This window comes from Sinocyclocheilus grahami, unplaced genomic scaffold (assembly GCF_001515645.1).
Source record: "Sinocyclocheilus grahami isolate Dianchi unplaced genomic scaffold, SAMN03320097.WGS_v1.1 scaffold151.1, whole genome shotgun sequence".
Classification (NCBI taxonomy): Eukaryota; Metazoa; Chordata; class Actinopteri; order Cypriniformes; family Cyprinidae; genus Sinocyclocheilus; species Sinocyclocheilus grahami.
In genome coordinates this window covers 652995-674692 of record NW_015505330.1, presented here as the reverse complement: position 1 = coordinate 674692, position 21698 = coordinate 652995, and the positions used below count along the sequence as shown (strand labels likewise).

Here is a 21698-nt window from a genome sequence, read left to right as displayed (position 1 = left end):
CCCTTTCTTTCAGCTCAAGACGACCAAAAGAGTGTATAACTTCTGTGCCCAGGACAGCACAAATGCACAGTTATGGATGGACAGTATTCAGAGTTGCCTATCTGATGCGTAGGGGGAGGAGCTTTGCAGAGGACAGAACTGTGACACTTTGTGGGGGGCGGAGCCAGTGACGGACAATGCTCATAGCCAATGGGCAGCGCTTCCCTGGTGTTTACAGAGGGAAGTTGGAACGGGCTTCCGTATTGGTGGTATTGAACTTTACGATGTCGCACCTCACCACATTTCAGCGTTTTTTGTTTTAAAAAAACATGTCGAAAATCTACTAAAAACGAAGAAATCCCTTAAAGACTGATATCTGTGGACTCACCCATGCTCGGCTTGTTTTAAACACACCCATTCGCCCTGGATGTTGTCCTACGCTTGTTCAAAAAGGCATGACCTGCGATTCTTCATCCCATATTGCTCAAATACTGCCGATGGCACGTTTCAGCTATGCAGGGGCCCAAAAAAATGCCCAATCACTAGCCATAGCTCACAAAAGAGTGACCTTTAACCCCTTCTGATCTCCTTACTGTCACTTTGCCACTGCTTGGAGTCGTCCATCAAGTCTGGACTCGCACATGACAAATTCTGCCTTCTCATTGGATGGTCAAGTTCTCTCGCTCCCTTCTGATTGGTTGGCTTCGTCCGTGCAACGGTTCTTGAAGGATTTTGTGTTTTCTTTTACATTATTTCCATCAGAATAATATAAAAACGTTCATTCTCGTCACATTTGACCAAGTCCAAACAGTCATCAAGATGCCATCTGGAGATTCAGATTTGACTGTTTACAAACTAAATTCTTGGGTTCTTCCTATGAAAATGAAAACCACTATTGCTATAGAGAATTTAAGGGATGTTGAAGGAAAAGGAGGGATGTATTTTGTCATAATTTATGCACAAAAATACAATTCTTAGATTTTTAGAAGACGAAAAACGCAGACTGAAAGGGGGGAAACGGTGTGTGGATGGGTTTTATAACCTCTTCGTTTCATCAAGTGTCTGTTTACACCAATCAGAGGCCAGAGACTGGAGCTGCTCGCCATGACACCTGGATTCGTCATCATTTCCTGTAACAAAAATATGCTAAATGTAAATATGCATTCTAAAGGGGTACAAACTCTCAATTGGAAATGTATTATTGGATCTGAATGAGGTATCAGACCTGCCATATCTTATTTAGTGAGCTTTTTTTCACTGCAAAACTGAATCCGCCTGTTCCAAAATCAAATGCCGGTTGTCATGTGCTTCTGTTCTCTAGCCTCTGTGCCCTGGATCTGTCAGAATCAGTGTTTTAGTTAGTCTGTTACCTGTTCGGTTGAATCCTGTACATAGAGGAGTTTGTTTATATTATTCCTTTACAGAAAGAGTCTATTTTGCTGGACTTGGTGAGGATGCATAAAAGTATCACTATAACAGAGTGAAAAATTTAAGGGGGTCTGAATACTTTCCGTACTCACTGTATTTAATCCCATTCTATTACCCAATGTCTTTGCTTCTGACCTTCGATGATCCAGTTCAACAATACTAATAAGAACAAGTTACTCTAGACAACCATTTGTGTTGAAATTTCTTCTTCTGCATTCTACTGTACGGACGTAAATTTACTTTCCCTTCAGCCTGAGGCTTATTCATTTCACTTTTGGTGTGAAAAGGCTTTTATATTTGCCAAAAATATAACTTTTTTTATTTAAAAACAAACAAGCAAGTCCTGTCCAGATGTTAAAAGTAACGCAAAAGTAACGTAACGCATTACTTTCCATAAAAAGTAACTAAGTAACATAATTAGTTACTTTTTTATGGAGTAACGCAATATTGTAATGCATTACTTTTAAAAGTGACTTTCCCCAACACTGGTGATTGTACGTTATTGTTGTCATCATTCAGGCTGTATATCAGCTTTAATGTACGGGTTTTTAAACAAAGCATCTGAAGTGGACTGCCGAGTCGCTTTCACTAATGGCGGAAGCGCAGGGCGCCGCAGTTGTAACGGAACGCTTTCACTTCTTGTTCTTGTCAGTATACGTTATTTGGCTCTACCAACTGAGCTGTCGGAGGTCTGACGAACGTAGGAATCCACCAGTTATTATATTATTATTATTATATTGATGTCAGTTTCGGTTGAAATCTTAAAAAAACAAAAAAACATGTACAGCCACTGTCTCCAAAATTATTTAATTATGACAGACACAGCAATGCATCATGTTCTATAACATCATGTTTGTAGTGTGTTGCCTAATAATATAGTAATAGTAAAAGTTGCATAAACTCATTCTAACTTAGTGTCATATCCATATAAATCATTATTATGGTGTCTGTGGCTAGGACCTGCAGTTATGAAAAGGAATTGCGTTTACTACTAGACTAAAAACAGTTAAAGCTAGCAGGTGCATAAGACAGCGCTACGTCCCACTCTAAAACACACAATATTTTTACACTTAAGTGAATAATTACCTGTCAGGGTCTTTGACAAAACGATGAAAGGCAGGATTTTTACTGTCACACTGATCATTTTTGCAGTGGATTGCCCAACATTGCGTTCTTTTATTGCACTTTGACTTCTCTTTCGTTATTATTCTGTCTATTTCTGTGTATCTATGCTGTTGTCTAGTTGGCGTTTTCACCCCGAACTAGCCAAGTATACCCGGCTGCAGCCTGCAGATGCTTTAGGTCGCTGGCTCGAATCCGGCTCGAAGGAAAACGTTTATTTGCTTCGGTTTATTCACAACCTGCGTTTTTAAATTAGCATGTAATTAGTAATATTTGAATATATTACACAGCTGTTATAAATATTTTAAATATAATAATAACGTACATTAAAGGGGTCATATGATGCGATTTCGAGTTTTCGTTTCTCGTTGGAGTGTTACAAGCTGTTTGTGCATAGATAAGATCCCTGAAGTTGCAAAGACTAAAGTCTCAAAACCAAAGAGATATTCTTTATCAAAGTTAAGACTGCCAAGCCCCCCTAAAACGGCTCGTTCTAACACGCCCCCACATATCTACCTCACTATGCAAAGAAAGAAGGTGTGGTTTCAGTAACAGCAGTTAGTGTTGAAGCAGCATGTCAGCGAGACGCTGTGTGTTTCTGGGCGAAAGCAAAAGCATTTTATTTGGCCTTCCGAAAGTAGATGCATTTAGGAATCTTTAAGATTACTTACAACAGAACAGCAATGCATTTTATGGATGACCGTTTCATGAACCTAGGAGAGGAGGTAATTCTGACTTTGCTATGACAATCTGGCGCTTCTGAATCAACTACTGTTTTGTTATTAGTTTAAGTATTTGCTATTGACTGTTCAAATGCGGAGTTTTGCGCATTGTGTGTTTGTGTGTGCGCGCGCGCGAGAGAGAGAGAGTCTAAGTTCTAAGACAGGGAGTCAGCTGTCTTAACCGTGGCTTGTGTACTGCAAACACATACCAGCTTCATCACTGTGTCTGTCACGAGACTCTGTTTCCCTTTCGGGCTCTGTCTTTACATTTATTTTGAAAGATGAAGCTCGCGATTATGGTAAGGGCAGGTACATTTCCGACGAGTGCTTGCGGTGTTCGGGCAATCACAATGCACTGGGTCAGCTGGCCAATCAGAGCAGACTGTGCTTGTCGGAAGGAGGGACTTTGTAGAAAACGAAGCGTTTGAGAGAGGCGGGGCATAGAGGACCTAATGTACAGTATTTGAAAAATAGTGTTTTTTGAACATTAAAGCATGTCAACATATTCTGTTACACCACCTGATTGTGTAATGTAAAGGCCATGCCAGGCCTTCGATAGCTCAGTTGGTAGAGCGGAGGACTGTAGAGCTTCAACACTGACATCCTTAGGTCGCTGGTTCGAATCCGGCTCGAAGGAGATTACTTTTTTTTCTTGTTATAATACAACACTTTAAATAATTTCATTGCAGGTTTATACTAATGCTTCAGTACCTCGGTCGGCTACATGAGTAGCTGACATTGCATTTAACTTTGCAAACAATGAAAAGAAGGGGATTTTTTAAATTATTTTATTTCCTAAGTGTTTCTAAGTGTTAATCATATGAATACTAAACATTCCAATATCTTTAAATATAGTCAATAAACACGTTTACTTTATTTAAAAAAAATTTAATATTATTTTGACAGTAACGATTGGGACTTTTATTTTGGAATGGTATATACTGTTCCTGTTGTTGTGACGCCAATGACGTAAAATCTTATTTGAAGCGCTTTCTTCACGCTGCTCTCACATGGAGACCTAAACATGGAGAATTCAAGCACAGTGAACGTAACTGATGGCCAGGTAAAGACTGTTTTATAACCTTCCCTATGTTTTGATCGTTCATTAGTTTTGGCAGACTTGGTACGTACTGAATTCCTACTAACGGTTAGAACATTGTACATTTGTAATTACTTTAAACGTGGATTATAAATGAGCATGTGCTTCAACCCTGAACAGTACAGTCACAATTATGAACTGGTGGTGGATAATGCAGCTCACACTGAGAGAATGATATATCAAATGTTGGATGGTAAATTGGATTGCAAGTCACAGCATTACTGTCACCCTCCTCGGCTACTTTAATCTTGCATTCTGATTACTTAAAGGGGCCCTCTGTATTTTTCCAAATTAAAAAAAGTTTCACTCATAAAGCAATGAACAGCATACGAGACATATTAATGATGTACACTTACGTTAGATGAAGAACTGACATAAGTCTTCTATCCAGAAAAAGGCTGTTTTATTTTACATGTAGCGGGTCGCCCCCGTGTGTTTATATCACGTCACCATATCATGTAGTTTACCGCGTTATAACAAAAACAACGATAATATATTTGCGTAATCCTTTTTTTATATAGAGTGCTTTAAGTCAGGTCAGTGCTCATACCATTTAAAGCATAAACAGAAGTTAAAGGCATAGTCAAAAACGCGGCATACATTTAAATCGATTTAAATGTCAGAAATGTAGATTTAACACGTGCAACCCACAATCTACAAGTGTAATCCTACTCCATGGAGTTCTTCTCATGTACTTTTGCATTGTTATCTTAGATCACAATAACTTTTGTATTGTGTTTTAACTGTTACAATCTTGTTTCTTTTACAGAATCAAGATCAAGAATCTGAAAAAGAGAAAATGGAATTGGATATTAATAATACACAGTTTCAGACTGAAAACACATGTGATCAGAACTTTGGTTCTCAACTTGGACCAACAGATGGGCCATGCACCAGTGGTCAGTCTGAACAACTAGGAGATCAGTGCAGCAGAGGTCAGCTTGAACCACTATTGGAAACTTTTACCAGTGATCAGTCTGAACTGACAAGGGATCAGAGCTCCAGTGGTGAACTTGGACCAACAGCAGAACCTTTTACCAGTGATCAGTCTGGACTGACAGGAGGTCAGAGCTCAAGTGGTCAACTTGAACCAACGTCAGAAGCGTTCATGAATGATCAGTCTGAACAAACAGGAGATCAGGGCACTGGTGGTTCATCTGGACTGGCAGCAGACCACTGCACCAGCAGTCAGTCTGATCAAACTGGAGAGCAGAGCTCCAGTGGTCAATTTGGGCCAACAGGAGAACCTTTAACCAGCAATCACTCGGGACTGGCAGGAGATCAAATCTCCAGCATTCAGATTGGACCTGAAGAGATCCAGAGTGGAATTGTGGTTAGCCCACACTCTGGGACTGGATCATTGGGTCTGCTGAGCATGCAGTACAGAGGAAACAGCTCGGATGACAACTGTTCAGACAGGTAAAATAATAGGACATTAAAATCTGTGCTTTGATATCTTCAGTTAAGAGCCTCCTTCTGCCCTAGCAGCATCATATAAAGCTAATTGATGATAATTTTATCGTTATCATTATATACATAATGTATAAAAAAGTTAATACTAATGATGATTATTGATTATTTAATGAGTAATTCTTATTATTTTTATATGATTCAGTGACTCAGACTCTTCGTCCTCCACGTCCTCTTCATCATCCTCAACGTCTTCCTCCTCTGAGCCTTTTAATTTAGTCATGAACAATGCGGAAGATGACGATGAAGGTGTTGCCATGGGCAATGAGAAAAAGCCTGCACCATTGAAAACCCAGAATGAGCTGCTTATCGAGGTGAGAGGCAAACGGCAATCTATAAACCAAATTGATGTTTCTGTTGGCAAAATTTCTCAGCTTCCTGAGCTGTCCACTTGTAAACTAAGAGCAATCTTAATATCAGACATAAAAGAGAATGCTTTTTAAGTTATCTACTCTTGTGTAGGACCTTCCTGCAGTGGAGAACCTCCACATCAGCCTTCCAGAAGATACAGAGATGGAGTCCATTGGGACAATATCAAGCGTTGTGGAGCAGTTAGGTATACAGGCATCTGCCAACTTCAAAGCATACATTTCCTGCAGTTCAAGATTGAGGTTATTGTTTTTTAAAGATGCATTTATTTGATTAAAAATACTGTAAAAAGTAATATTGTGAAATATTATTATCTCAAACAACTGTGTTTTATGTTAATATATTTTATATTCCTGTGATCCAAAGTTGAATTCTCAGCATCATTACTCCAGTCTTCATTGTCACATGATCCTTTTTTATTATAAATAAATATTTATCAGCTACAATTTAGCATTAAAAAACAATATTTATCAACTCAATTTTCCATATTTTTACATCTTCACTGAGAGGCACCATGTAAGCTTTGTCTTGGCTGAATTTTGAGGACATTTCATACAAAATTGATTCATTTTATTTAGTGATTGTGGAGTCGTACAAAAACACACCACCACTGAATGAAGACAGTGTGTTATTCACCAAAAACAGAACCTCTATTGGCAAGGTCAGTAACCATTATCCTTCTGTGGCCAATTTTATTTTTGTAACAATCCATAAAATGATCTGTTGTCTTATAAGGTGGTAATGTATAGTACACTATAACTTCTTGTCAAAGACTTTTCATATTGTGCAATAAACTGTATTTTTGTGGGACTAAAATATTGTTGGTTTCTCCTCAGATCTTTGAAGTGTTCGGTCCAGTTTGTCAGCCCTACTATGTTTTGAGGTTCAACTCCCATGACGATATCGACCAGAAAGATCTTAAAATTCGAGATACAGTTTACTTCGCCCCCAAAATTAAAGATTTCACAGATTACATCTTTACACAGGTACTCCAAAAGTGAGTACCTCATCATTTGAGAAAACTTGGGTGTGCCTCAGTTTTACACAGCTGTTATAAATATCTCAGTTTTATCTTTAATGCTGTTCTGAAAAAAACATGTACAAATTATTCCTCTCAAACAAGGACCAAGGGCTCAGATGCATCCTGGAAAAATGACCAAGAACCACCCCCTGAGGTAAATGTTAATCTATTTTATAACCATTATTTAGGAAATCAGATCAACAAAGGCTTAAACTCTATGGAATAGAGTAATATCCTGCCATAATAGTGTGTCATCAGTATTATCCGTTAATAAGTGATGTTTAACCTCTCCACTGATTGGTTTTTATTCTGTGTGTATGTAGGCACTTGAGTTTAGTGATGATGAGCAAGAGAGGCTGGCCAAACAGAAGCTTAAAGAGCATAAGAGACGGCCACAAAACGATTCTGACTCAGGTGAGTCAAATTTATCTATTTTTTTTTATTACCGTCGTGAGTTGAATTCAAACCTGGATGAGCACCACGAATAATGTTTATATGCGCTAACTGCTCTGTTAACCACTGTTTTCACTTTCCAGAGGATGAATCGGACGCCCATAAAGGTCCGCCCCCTCATAAATCTGGCCGGCGGAAGCCTCGACAGAACCGCAACGGTCCCCGTGGGCAGCACCACAATCGTGGCAGCGCTTTTCATAGCAACTATCACGCTCGCCCCCCCTTCCCACCTGACTACATGTTCCCCCCTCCAGATCCACACATGTTTCCCTTCCAGGGCCCGATGATGCCACCCTTTCCCAGACCGCCACCCTTTCACATGGGAATGGCCCTGTGGCCCCCAGGGCCCAATCAGGGGTTTATGTTCCAGCCCCCACCTCCACCTCCTCCACCACCGCATAATCAGTAAAGCTGTGACTGAATCCTCTTTACAACCTGCGCCCTAAAAGGGATCACAATCTTTGTATACTAATACAACTATATTCCAGTGTATAGTATGAGTCAAGCATAACTGTATATTATTAGACTGCAATTTTTCATTTTGTATTAAAAATGATTAATTTCTAATTTTCATTGTGTCCCTTTCACTGTTCTCTATTTTTGAAGCTGCTTTATTCCATTTATTACAAGCATACACTAAAAATGGGATAACGGTTCCTGATTTTCATAGCACGGCTCAGAAGTAGAAAAACAAAATGTTGATTTGATGAATATTACATAGTGTGAGGGGAAAACAATAACTGAGGAATATAAACCAGTTATGAGAAGGTGTGATAAACACTGTTATCTTTATTCAGGGGGTCAATATACCCATATGAATACACCCATGGTATGTTTCTCAAAGTCTGGGACATATTAGAGGTGAATTTCTTATTGTTTCTCCATTAAATATTATATGAATTAATACTGATTTGATGCAGCTGGCGTTTGAGTTGAGTTTTAAGGCCTACTTTTGTTTTAATGTTAATCTATTTCAGGTGATTTATTACAGCAAATGTTTTCCAGCCAAGATCAGTGAATATTCTCTTTTTCTAGACAATATTGTTGTTATTGACAATATTTAATTATCAGTTTTGTAAAGGCATTTGGTGAATTGAATTTGAGTTATTCCTAAGCTCTTCCTTTGGGTTAATAAAGCAGCATGAAGTTGATTCAAGGCTTCATTAACTCCAGAAAAGCATTTATTTATTGCAGAAGGTGACATTTAGTCCAGTGCTTCTCACACGTTTTGACTACAAGGCCCATCTTTTTCTAAGACGATATACAAAGGCCCTCCTATCTAAGATGATTTTAATAAAAATAAATAAACTCAGAAATAGCATGTCGGTTTAATGTTGTACATCTTTCTTTACTTAAGCCTAAGACTTATTTGGGCCCTTCTTAAAGTTTGTTGAGGCCCCCTGTTTGAAAACTACTGATTTAGTCCAATCTGTTCTACAATCAAAAATCATGCCCCTGGTCTATTATGTTCAAAATAGCATCGGTTTCATGCCCTATCCCATGATCCCATATCCCTTTTCCTACTGATATTATGAATGTCTCGGGATGCTCTTGTCTTTCTGTTGTTTAGAAACTTAATTCTGACCTCAGAAACCCGAGCTTTGTGACTCAAGGTCGCAGTGTGTTTCCAGCAGATTGGCAGTGCCCGGGGCAACGCAATCCATCTGGGAACTGGCAGTTTCATTCACTTCTGTGCAATATGGGGCACCTGGATGGAAAGCGTGGACTGCGATTGATATCTCAACTGTGTTTGAAGCTCTGAAACAGGACGGAAATGTTATTACACAGTGACATGCCTTATTTTATAACTGCGTGTGCATTTAAATTTTTTTTAACCATAAATCTGCCTTAAAGAATTTTAAGAGATGTTATCCAGAAGACCAAACTGTGGATATAAAATATACTATTGATTTGATGAATATTACATAGTGTGAGGGGAAAACAATAACTGAGGAATATAAACCAGCTATGAGAAGGTGTGATAAACACTGTTATCTTTATTCAGGGGGTCAATATACCCATATGAATACACCCATGGTATGTTTCTCAAAGTCTGGGACATATTAGAGGTGAATTTCTTATTGTTTCTCCATTAAATATTATATGAATTAATACTGATTTGATGCAGCTGGCGTTTGAGTTGAGTTTTAAGGCCTACTTTTGTTTTAATGTTAATCTATTTCAGGTGATTTATTACAGCAAATGTTTTCCAGCCAAGATCAGTGAATATTCTCTTTTTCTAGACAATATTGTTGTTATTGACAATATTTAATTACCAGTTTTGTAAAGGCATTTGGTGAATTGAATTTGAGTTATTCCTAAGCTCTTCCTTTGGGTTAATAAAGCAGCATGAAGTTGATCCAAGGCTTCATTAACTCCAGAAAAGCATTTATTTATTGCAGAAGGTGACATTTAGTCCAGTGCTTCTCACACGTTTTGACTACAAGGCCCATCTTTTTCTAAGACGATATGCAAAGGCCCTCCTATCTAAGATGATTTTAATAAAAATAAATAAACTCAGAAATAGCATGTCGGTTTAATGTTGTACATCTTTCTTTACTTAAGCCTAAGACTTATTTGGGCCCATCTTAAAGTTTGTTGAGGCCCCCTGTTTGAAAACTACTGATTTAGTCCAATCTGTTCTACAATCAAAAATCATGCCCCTGGTCTATTATGTTCAAAATAGCATCGGTTTCATGCCCTATCCCATGATCCCATATCCCTTTTCCTACTGATATTATGAATGTCTCGGGATGCTCTTGTCTTTCTGTTGTTTAGAAACTTAATTCTGACCTCAGAAACCCGAGCTTTGTGACTCAAGGTCGCAGTGTGTTTCCAGCAGATTGGCAGTGCCCGGGGCAACGCAATCCATCTGGGAACTGGCAGTTTCATTCACTTCTGTGCAATATGAGGCACCTGGATGGAAAGCGTGGACTGCGATTGATATCTCAACTGTGTTTGAAGCTCTGAAACAGGAAGGAAATGTTATTACACAGTGACATGCCTTATTTTATAACTGCGTGTGCATTTACATTTTTTTTTAACCATAAATCTGCCTTAAAGAATTTTAAGAGATGTTATCCAGAAGACCAAACTGTGTGGATATAAAATATACTGTATGAATATATGAGAAGCAGCATTCTAGTTATTTAAAATGTAAAAAAAAACGGTGTGCTGTGATTGGCCAGCTATCCAGTGCGCTGTGATTGGCCGAATGCCTCAAGCGTGTGACGGAAATGTTACGCCCCTTACCATATTGTGATTCCCTGTCCGGCAGGAGCGAAGAGACAAAAACATTAAAATCCATTATAAACGAGGCATTTGTTGCATCCAGTGCGGACATAATTACAGATTATAATGATTTATACTGTCTTTTTACACGTTGCGTTGCATTGCGCCACGTAAACATAAAACCATGTCTGCATTTGTGATCGGAGAAATGACAAACAACAAGCACTACTCTACACTGCCCAAAACTCGCGTTTGAATCATCAGTGGCAAATCCTTTAAATATGAAAAACATACTTACAGTCTGTGAGTCAGAACAGCCGGCAGTCTAGAGTGAGCGGAGGCCGGGGGGCTTGCGGCAACCACATGTGACGACCCCGGGCTGGACTCTGCTTCGTCCACGGTGAAAGCCGATCCGGCGATCCACAGCGCGAAGTTGATGTATTTCCTCAGCGACCAGCACGGATCAGCTCTAGGCATGACGAAGCGGATATCATCCTCTTTTGGAAGGCCAAACAAAGTAGTTTCGCTTTCACAACGAAACACACGACAACAATACTACAGAAAGAATCAAAGTTATGCCTTCTTTCTTTGCGTGAACATTTGTGCGCCGTTATGCAAATCTTCCCACATCGTGACGTAGACATGTGGGGGCGTGTTAGAACAAACCTTTTAGGTAGGCGTGGTTAACTCTTAAATTTTATAAAGAATATCTCTTTGGATTTGAGACTTTGCAAGTCTTTGCAACTTTACAGATCTTCTTTATGCACAAAGAGCTTGTAACACTCCAAAGAGAAAGGAAAAATTGAAATCGCATCATACGACCCCTTTAAGAAAATCGGTAGTGGAAAAAATGGACACGAAGACCTATGTAGGCATATCGATCATTTGCTGTGGTAGATCGTTTGTTTCTGCAGTTACAAAGGAGTTTTTGTCAGTTTGTTGGCTTTGAGCTTAAAACATCGATTCCCTTTGAGCTATTTTAGTGTGTTTATGTGAAACGGAGAGAAAATTACCGAAACTGAGCGTGTTAACGGACTCCCAAATAAACAACACATAACCTTGAGCAGGCGTAGCTGTGTAACTATGTGGTTAAACTTTCAGTTTACACTTTACCCGTTCCCGTTTCTGATGACTTTCTTTATTTAAGGGGAAGATTTGGGGCCTCGTTTCAGCTGAGATTCAGTTGCCTTTCAAGCGGACCGCTCGGTTGCCAAGCAACGCCGTCAGGTTGCTGCCTGCGACAGTTGCAGCTCGTTGCGTTTTCTCTCTCTCGCTCGTTGACAGCTATGGTTGACACACAGTCTGAATGGTTTTGCAAGCAGAGCCTCTGCGAACGGCAGCTGTAGTTTCTTAATGAGTGAAGTAAAGTTCCTTCCCTAACTGTGGCAATTGGTAAGAGCAACATCTGCTGCACATTGCATCTCCTACAGGCCATTGTACATCGATATACACTCGTGAGAAGGATAATCTGACCAAGATATGGGTCACAAATAACAGTTCTTGTCTCCTCACTAGTGTATTTATAAATAAACGAACCCTCCTTGCATTTCTAGCCTTAGTATGTTTGTTTATAACTGGTAGAATAGCATACTTGCTACTTTTTCTTTAGGCTAACGCTAAGTAGGATCAGTGATATTTTATGGTATTATATTATTTATGGTGAATTGATGTAAATTGGGACACTTTTTGCCTTTAAGTCGACTGGGGAAAATGGCCCAATTAACCTGAGTTAACCCTGCATACTGTTATAGTTTTCACTTTTCAATCAATTTTAGTTCAAATGTTAGCAATTGTATGTGCATATGCATATGCATGTGCATATGTGTATGTTCAGCTTGATTTTTTAGTTCAGTTGTAGATTTTGTGCTTTGACATATTTCAGTTAGGGAAACATTTATACATTTGAATTACTATCATTTCTAATGTTTAGGTAATCTATCATTTTTATTTGATCAGTAATATAGCGACCACTACAAATGTTACTCTTTGCTATTTATTTATATTTGTTAATGTGTATTTGTATTTGTTACTATTTGATAATAAACTTAAATAGTAGCATTAAAAATGGAAACCACTACAAAATGATCAGTTTCTCTGTATTTGCTATTTATAGGTATGTGTTTGAGTAAATTGAAAAGTTTTGTTATATTCAGCAAAAAAAAAAAAAAAATACAAAAAAAGATACATGGTCAAAATATCAATAATGCTTTCAGACCTTGAATAATGCCAAGAAAACAAGTTCATATATATATATATATATATATATAACTACTAATGTTTTAACTTGACTTCAGAAATAAATATTTGGTGCAATAACTCCAATCACAGCTTTAATGTGTCATTATTTGAGGAATGAAAACATGGCATATTATTTATTATTTTGGGTTGTCATTTTCTACACATAAATGAATAAACAATATTTGTATGTGGAATCGGTGAGAAATGTTGTAATTTCTCTAGTTTACAGAATAAAACAAAAATGTTTATTATTATTATCATCATCATCATCATCATCATTTTTATTTATTTGTAATGATTTTTTCCAGAGCTGCATAGAATGAAGGCTTAAAATAATAAAATATGAATCCTTGATAATATTTAATAAAAATATTTTTTTCCCCCAGAGCTGTATAGAATGAAGGCTTAAAATAATAATCCTTGATAATATTTAATCAAATTAATTAAGTAATAATTAACTAAAATAATTAGTACAAATAAAATGAATAATTAAATAAAATAATAATAAGAGTGAAATTGAATGAAATATATTACTATAAATATCTTACATCAAAATGTCTTATACCAAACTTACTTTTGGTTTTTAATGTGTTACTTTGCAGTCATCATGCACCCAAAATGTATATCAGTGCAAAAAGCATCAAGATGTTCTCAAAAGCCAGCTGAATTGAATCTGTGAGACAATGGACCACACAAAGCAATCGCACAGTTATCAGATGAGAGAAGAGCTAACTGAGGTAAAAGATAAAGGGGGAGCAAGAGAGCCTGAGCGAGTGAGCGAGCGAGAGAGAGCGAGGGGGAAGGAAGGAGGGAAGGGAGGCGAGAGGAAGAGGGCACGCAGTAAACGGCACATAATGCACAGCGAGTAACGGGAACGTAAGCTGTCAGTGTCCTGAGCTGCACACAGATCTCATTAAAGGTAAGCAGAGCAATGCTTTCTGTGTGTTTGAATGATCATGCTGAAATACCCTTGATGCTGTGCAGGGTTTCAAGCTTTGTTTTGTGAGGAGGAGACAATAAGAAACAGAGCAGAGGAGAGAGGGAGAGAACTGCACAGTTGTTCAGGAAGAGCAATAAATCATCTGTAAGCAGTTTAGACGGTGATTTCTGCTGTTGTTTAGAGGGATATTGAACTGATCTGTGTGTATTTGTGTGTGTGTGTGTGTTTCAGGATGTATCAACCGTTGCAGCACAGTGTGTGTGGAGCCTGACATTCCTCGCAGGGCTGTGTGTGATTGTCCCTCCTGTTTTCTGACCATTATCACTGCGCCTGCTTCATTGGCGAGCGTGTGTTTGGACATCTAACCCCCCTTCAACCCCCCAGTTCCTGAGGCCTGTCGCCACGACAACCATGGACTGCGGATTGCGCCTGCCGCCTGTCATTGAGGAGGTCTTGGATCCTGCAGGTGTGTGTATGTGTGTGATGCATCTACAGGTGTTCATTTGTGCATTGGTGCATGGAAATAATTATTGTTTTCTCTCCCCCTATACCTGCATCTGCATTGTTATCTGGTCTGTCATGAGGCAGAAGGTTGTTTGGAAGGATGAGACGGTCTTACTGTCTTTGCCTGATGTTAAATAGAGACAGAGAGAGCAGTATCAGTGTCAGTCAAAGGAAAGGTTACGTGTGTATCTTGGTGAAGACAGATATGTGTAGGTAAACAACAAACCTCAAAACCTCAGACACTGATATTATGATGTGATGGTGGTTTTCTGTTTACAAGTCATCTAGTGCAAGTAAAATTGTGTTAGATATTAAGATTTATTTTCAGATAACATGTTTTGAGTTAAATTAATGTTTCTTAAGTCATTGGACATTTTTTTTGTTTTTGAAATCGAATACAATTTAGTTAATTTTTTATGCTTATTTCACTATTATTAAATAATAATAATAATTTGCCAATGGGGTAAAAATAAACCCTGAGAAACAGAATTCTTAGCATGTTTTAATGATCTTTTTTGACAATTTTTTTAGGTGTTTTATTTATTTATAAACATGGATTAGGATTGTTTAAAAAAAAAACATAAATTATGGCAACAATAAATAATAATAATAATAATAATAATAATTTGTAATGCCTTCAATATTATTGTTATTATATTATTATTATTATAAATTTATCTATGTGGATTATTATTATTATTAATAATAATAATCTATCCATGTGTATTATTCTTATTCTTATTAACTTAAAAATGGAATTGCAAAAAAGAAAATAATAATAATAATAATAATAATTTGTAATCTATCTATGTGTATTATTATTATTAATCTATCCATGTGCATTATTATTTTTATTAACTTAAAAAAGGAATTGCAATAATAAGAAGAATAAGAATATGATAAGATTAAGAATTTGTTATCTATCTATGTGTATTCTTATTCTTATTAACTTAATGGTTAATGGAATTAGATGGAATTGCAAAAAACAAAACAATAATAACATTTTTAAATACTTTTGGGGAATACACTTTTTTTTTAAATTTGCCTCTCCATATTAAGAGATAGGAAAAGTATTCAAAATAATAATAATAATAATCTTTAAAAAAAAAGTTATTTACGAATTACTCTCCATCATAGCTCTCAATAAACATTGATTCTCATGCTTCTCATAACTAATCTTGTCAACCAACCACGTTTGGTGTACTGTGGTCTGCTTGTGTGTGTGTCTACTTGTAAATGAAGCCTGTTTTGTTTTCACATGCTGTATATTTGCAAGTAAATGGAGTAGCTTTGTTACTATAGATGGAAAGGCTTTGAAGACGTGCAGCGAGGGATGATGGGAAACCAAATACTGACTTTCAGATATGTTGCATGCTCACTGGGGTGTTGTTATGAAACTATTATGTTTTGAGTGTTTGGGCGCATACATTTATATAATGCTGCAGATTTCTCCTTGGAAGGGCTTTTATGTCTTAAATAGCTGTTGTCTGAGGACTGGAGGGATTGTTTTAAATTGTGCGTCTGATCAAAAGCAGTGCCATATGTGATCTTCAAAGCTTCAGTCCCACCTTCTCTATCTCCATTGCTCCTTTCCCAGAGAACCTCGCCTCCTGTGACAAGACGCACAATTTTACTTGATCTTATATGGTATTACCGCTGTAAATTGGGACATATGCTTCTGTAGGTGGACCTGAGATGGAGAGATAGATTGAAGGAGGTTTAAAAGCTCCTACGGTGTTTGGGGAGCAAGAGAGGATCATTTTAACACAGCACTTCGATGTCACACTCCTTATTTGCAGTGCTTCCATGACAATTCCTTCTAAATGCCCTGCTGATTTAGCCAGCAGTGATGGTGCTGCCTACCTCTCCTCCATCCACCAGACACCCACATGTTCCACATTATTCGAGTGCCACTTGCATTCCCTGTCCGCCCCCGGATGATGAAAACACACGTTCTTTCTCTCACCGCCCACATTCTTGGTGCCATAGCATTTACAAAGTATAGGTCCAGTCAAACCCAAAACTTTTTGCTACCGCAGTTCATTTACATATAGAGGCCCTTTCTCATTTCATGCCTGTTTGAGTCTTTGTTCATGCGAGTTGTCTTAGAAAACTTCAGTGAGTATCAACGTCAAGAGATCGAATGTTAGGAATTTCTATGCAGTCTGTTTTTTTCTTTTCACTCTGATAGAGAAGTCAGTTTTCGACTCGTCTCTCAGTTTGTTAAATCTGCACTCACAATAGAAGTCAATGGTGCATTGCAACAGGAAAAATGTTAAAATACAATGCACACTATTGTGAAAGTATAACAAGACCTACATTATGCATCTCATCATCTCAGTATGAGATAAGTGTAGTTGCATCATGCTAGTCACAAATTTATTGTTTGAGTTTATGCTTATTAACCTTGTCTGTGCAAAGTTTATTTAGCCTAAATTTTCAACTCTTGTCATGACCATAAAGTTATTTAAAGAAATCGAAATTGCTGAAAATTTTCACACCCTCATCCCATCCAAGATGTAGATTAGTTTGTTTTTCGTTAGAACAGATTTGGAGAAATTGAGCTTTACATCACTTGCTCACCAAAGGATCCTCTGATGTGAATGGGTACCGTCAGAATGAGAGTCCAAACAGATGATAAAAACATCACAGTAATCCACACAACTCCAGTCCATTGGTTAATAAAAATCTACATGTTTGTTAGAAACAAATCCATCATTAAGATGTTTTTAACTTCAAACTGTTGTTTTTGGCTAAAATAAAAGTCTTCTGCTTTCTCCAGTAAAAAAATGACATCTTGTCAGAATCAGGAGAGAAATATGCACAGATTAGGCACAGTTTAAAGCAAAAACAGTCCTAAAAAAATATTTATCAGCTGTTTGGACTCATTCTGACGGCACCCATTCACTGCAGAGGAGCCGTTGATGAGCAAGCGATGTAATGCTAAATTTCTTGCATGGCCTGAGAGCGAGTCCATTTTCAGCAAATTAAAATTTTTAGCCGAACTATTCCTTTAACCTATTACTTTCACATAAAATGCAGAAAGATACCAGAAAGGGACTGTTTGCATATCATCTACATAGAATAGTCATTTAAAATGAGATTTTGGACAACTTTGCAGCTCAAAAGCATTTTAAAAATGCCTTGCGTCAAAGACTTTTCCTCAAGTGTGCTTTTACTATACACATTTTGTTTGTTTATACAATCTGAAGGATCTACAGAAGTTATTTTCTTTGATAAGTGACAGCATGCCACAAATTTTTATTTTGAACCAGAACATTCCTTCGTTCTTGTTTATATGTTGTGGAGGTTTACATGCATTGACGTCTGAACTCCAAATGACACAAACAAGGCATACTGCAGTTTTCCTTCCTCCAAATCCTCCTCTCCTCCTTCCTGCGGGTTTCCTCCCTCTGTCGCTTGCTGACCCCATCTCGGATGTGAGGAGTGGCTCTTTAGAACGTTCCAGAAGAGCTGACGGCAGGAATCTCAAGGGCAGTTCAAGTGAGATCACGCTCGGTTAGCAAGAAAAGTTACATGCAGAGAGAGATAGTGTGTACGCGCCGCGCGGGTAAGTGAGGGCCCACACACACAGAAAAAAACTTTCTCATGAGCAAGAGCTCAAGGAGTCCACAGAGAGCTCCTACTTTGAGAGTATGAGAGATCCAGCTCACTTTTCTTTCCTCCTATTTTTCTGCTGTGTGTGTGAGTTTTGTGTGCTTTTTCTCAAAACATTAAATCCGAACATGACCCATTTTACTTTTCTAATTCATCATTGTTCTAAAGGAAAAAAGGCTGTTCTTCATAATCTTTCATCAAAAGTTTCTCCACATCTGAAATTACTTTTCTGATGATGTAACCCAGATTGCATAGATGGGGGGAAAATATTATTACCCCACTAGATTTTGGCAAAAACTCACTGGCATTATGCTGGAGGGGTGCCAGGACATTTCTATGTGGTTGTTAAGGTGATCTGAGTGGTTTATAATGTTGCTGTGTGGCTACTAGGCTGTTTTAAGGGGTTTCTGACTGTTCAATGTCAACTCAAGCATCACTTTTGCATTCATGTGCTTAAAGGTGCAGTATGTAATATTGACAGCTAGGGGTTGAAATGGGTACTGCTGTCTAAATTCTAAATATTGGAGAGAGTTGTTTTTCCTGCCCCTCCTCCTCAGATGCGATGCTCACACGGGTTGCCAGGTTGAGGACACTTAACAGGAATGCACGCAATTGAGAATGGAAGGTGACGAGTCCTACTCTGTAAGTTGATGAGTTGATTTATCCGCATTTTAATATGTCTCTGGTCATAGAGATTTTTAGATGGATGCCAAGGCTTTTTTTTGGTTGGGTGGAATCTGCGATCTGTGATCCAGTTTGTTTGCTGGCTTGAAATGGCTGCTGTATTTTCCACCAACTGGCAACCCAGGTATTTGGTAAATTGGCAGTGGGCGGAATCACACGGTCCAAATCAAAAACAGACATTCCAACACGGAACACACATTTCAAAGTAGAATAGCTGGCTGTAGCATTGTATTTCAAAGAAACAAGTATATGAACTTATAATGTTTTCTAAATGTGCTTTAGTGCAGTCAAAAAAAGTACATACAGCACCTTTAATGCATTGCGATTACCATTACACCAAGTAAAAGTATTATAATTATTCACCATTGTTCTAATGTATAGCGTTTAATGTTCACTGAAAGATTGGTTTGGTGTTTTTTTACGTTATATAACTCTGATGACGAGGTTGTGCATGTAGTTTTTATGCATGTTAAATGCAAAAAGATACCAGTATGAAATATTGGGGCTTGGGCAGGGGGTTGTAACTTGTAACCATGACAACAAGGCGAGAGCGCGTGAACTCCTGCAAACTTGAACGTCATGCAGCTCCTCCTTTTGTGTCTGAAAACAAGTCTCGTTTTCCAGTGCTGCTTTCCTCTCCGTCTCCCTTTTTCCTCCTTTTCTCTTTCTCTCCTCTCATTCTACCTTTCCTCCTTCCATGCCAGGATAGGGTCGACGTGAATAATTCATGCCTCTCCTCACTGCACCAGAAATGTGACACACACACACACACACACACACACACACACACACACACACACACACACACACACACACACACACACACACACACACATTTAAAGCACTCTAATGCTTCTGGGACCCGGTGATATCTCACTTAAACACAACTCTTACCATTTTTATGCCACATTTATGCAGTTTCCAATGCAAATTTTTATTCCAGCTTCATGGTGTTATGACACTTTGGTTTATTCTCTTGTTCTTTAAGAAAAAGCGTTTGATTTTACTGTTTTCCCCCTTGTGTTTATAGAGAATTGAATCCGATTGGGAAGGACACAGTCAGTGTGACTTCTTTGTACGTGAGGCTTGTCTTACAGTTGTCTGCATGTGTGTGTAATGGTCAATGATGTGTGTCTGTAAGGGTTTCGGACTGGACGGCTCTACCACACAGTGGGTGAAAAGCTCAGATATCGTGCTAACAGGACCAACAGAGATAAAGGATATATGTGGTTTGTTCTAAATCTTTTATGTGCTTTTGTTCAGGACTAGGGAGCCTCTGGCTATTAAAATTAAACATTTAGGAACAAACAACCAAATAAAATACAGAATCGTTTGTTAAAGATGGTTGTTCAGAGGTGTTTTATCTAGTTGAGTTCACAGTTTCTTACTAGAGCACTGAACAGGTTTTTTCTATGTTTATATCTATTTAATTGCAGTGATACTATGTTGTGAATATGTATTTTTATTAAACATTGTCATATGAACAACAAGTTACAAACCTTTACATGACAGTAACCATTTTGAATCATTTCAAATGACTCACGGTGTTCTTATTGTTAGCTAAAACTATTCAAAATCATTTTCATTAATGGAAATAAAGTTGAAATAAAATAAAATATCAATATTAAATGAAAAACTTGCATTAAAAAATTGGTAACAATGATGGCGAAAATTTATTTTGAAATACTAAAAATACTAAAGCTGAAATAAAAATAAATTAAAGCTACATAGAAATACAAAAGAGAATAATAATAAAAATGACAAAAGCACAGAAAAAATGGCTAAACCCTAAACTAGAATGAAACTAGAAACATAAAAATAAAAGCTATTGTTAAATTATAATACATATTAATAAATATGTAATAAATAATATAAATGAATAGTATATAAATAATACTAAACATTCGATACATTCGAGTCTGAATGGCGCAGGTGTCGTGCATTAGCATTTACTCCACCGGCCTCGCTCCGTTCCCACGGCTCTCGGCCCCGCCCCTCTCGTCACAATCCGTAATTATGTCCCCACTGGATGCAACAAATGCCTCGTTTATAATGGGTTTTCATGTCCGGCCGGACAGGGAATCACAATATGGTAAGGGGCGTAACATTTCCGTCACACACTAGAGGTATTCGGCCAATCACAATGCACTGGATTTTCAGACCGATGAGCTTTGAAAAATCGACGCGTTTCAGAAAGGCGGGGCATAGAGGAGAAACAATAATGTACAGTATGTGGACAATAATGTGTTTTTTGAACCTTAAACTGCATAAACACATTTCATTACACCAAATACACCAAATAATGTTCTTTTTAGCAACATCATATGACCCCTTTAAATAATTATCGACAGATGGAGCACACTTTCGTTTTTACTTACTCATTACGCTTGTATCAAAGTCTGATGTGATGCTCTCTGCTGCTGTGGTGATGTCTAGGTTGTCATCACTTAATGAGAACTAATTAACAGTTGCACAATAGAGGACAAGAGAGCAGGCATGGATACATAATTGGGGTGTTTTTTTTATAATGCATAATCCTCCCCCACCTGTTAGGCCTCATTAATATTCCTGAAACGCAGGTCTATTCTTGCGAGCGGATGCTGATTTTCATTATGTTAGTATGTGTTTACGTAAGAGTCTGGTAGGGCTATACAAGCATTGTTTAATGCATGTTTTTGGACAGATCGCAATGTAGAAAATGTCACTCAACACCCTCCTCTGCTCTCTGCAATGTGTGCTTGCCAAAATTGACCCCGTTTTCTTGCTTAATTAATGTCCTTATTGTGCGTAATTCATCAGTGCACATTATTGTAATGGAAA

The 21698-nt window shown here is 37.8% G+C and overlaps 3 protein-coding genes and 1 non-coding gene across 8 annotated transcripts in view; all 4 read left to right on the top strand.

Moving 5' to 3' along the window:
- The window catches only part of sbf1 (SET binding factor 1), a 63600-nt gene extending 62156 nt beyond the window's left edge, over window positions 1-1444 (top strand). For all 5 annotated transcript variants that reach the window (XM_016281623.1, XM_016281621.1, XM_016281620.1 and 2 more), the window contains one exon: window positions 14-1444. In XM_016281623.1, the coding sequence (XP_016137109.1) occupies window positions 14-112 (99 nt within the window). In that variant the 3' untranslated portion in view covers window positions 113-1444. The remainder of the gene's footprint in view (window positions 1-13) is intronic.
- A 2356-nt stretch (window positions 1445-3800) lies between these two features.
- trnay-gua (transfer RNA tyrosine (anticodon GUA)) lies at window positions 3801-3888 on the top strand. Its single transcript is given in 2 exon segments — window positions 3801-3837; window positions 3853-3888. It is a non-coding gene; the product is annotated as a tRNA-Tyr (tRNA).
- Window positions 3889-4208: 320 nt separating this feature from the next.
- naf1 (nuclear assembly factor 1 homolog (S. cerevisiae)) lies at window positions 4209-8206 on the top strand. The gene is made up of 9 exons (XM_016281672.1): window positions 4209-4314; window positions 5120-5769; window positions 5966-6134; window positions 6283-6376; window positions 6768-6850; window positions 7026-7186; window positions 7313-7364; window positions 7534-7624; window positions 7747-8206. Exons 1-9 carry the CDS (start codon window positions 4276-4278, stop codon window positions 8070-8072), a joined length of 1665 nt encoding a protein of 554 aa, XP_016137158.1. The 5' UTR covers window positions 4209-4275; the 3' UTR covers window positions 8073-8206.
- Window positions 8207-13917: 5711 nt separating this feature from the next.
- The window catches only part of LOC107592241 (coiled-coil domain-containing protein 136-like), a 32632-nt gene continuing 24851 nt past the window's right edge, over window positions 13918-21698 (top strand). Inside the window, exons 1-2 of the mRNA XM_016281659.1 lie at window positions 13918-14051; window positions 14304-14538. Of these exons, the coding sequence (XP_016137145.1) occupies window positions 14484-14538 (55 nt within the window). The 5' untranslated portion in view covers window positions 13918-14051; window positions 14304-14483. The remainder of the gene's footprint in view (window positions 14052-14303; window positions 14539-21698) is intronic.

What these genes read in the sequence shown, in the direction of transcription:
- naf1 (XM_016281672.1), top strand. Translation starts at nt 4,276, where the DNA reads ATGGAGAATTCAAGCACAGTGAACGTAACTGATGGCCAG. An exon ending in GATGACAACTGTTCAGACAG is followed by an intron (nt 5,770 to 5,965) that starts GTAAAATAATAG and finishes TATATGATTCAG; the next exon opens with TGACTCAGACTCTTCGTCCT. An exon ending in TTTACACAGGTACTCCAAAA is followed by an intron (nt 7,187 to 7,312) that starts GTGAGTACCTCA and finishes CTCTCAAACAAG; the next exon opens with GACCAAGGGCTCAGATGCAT.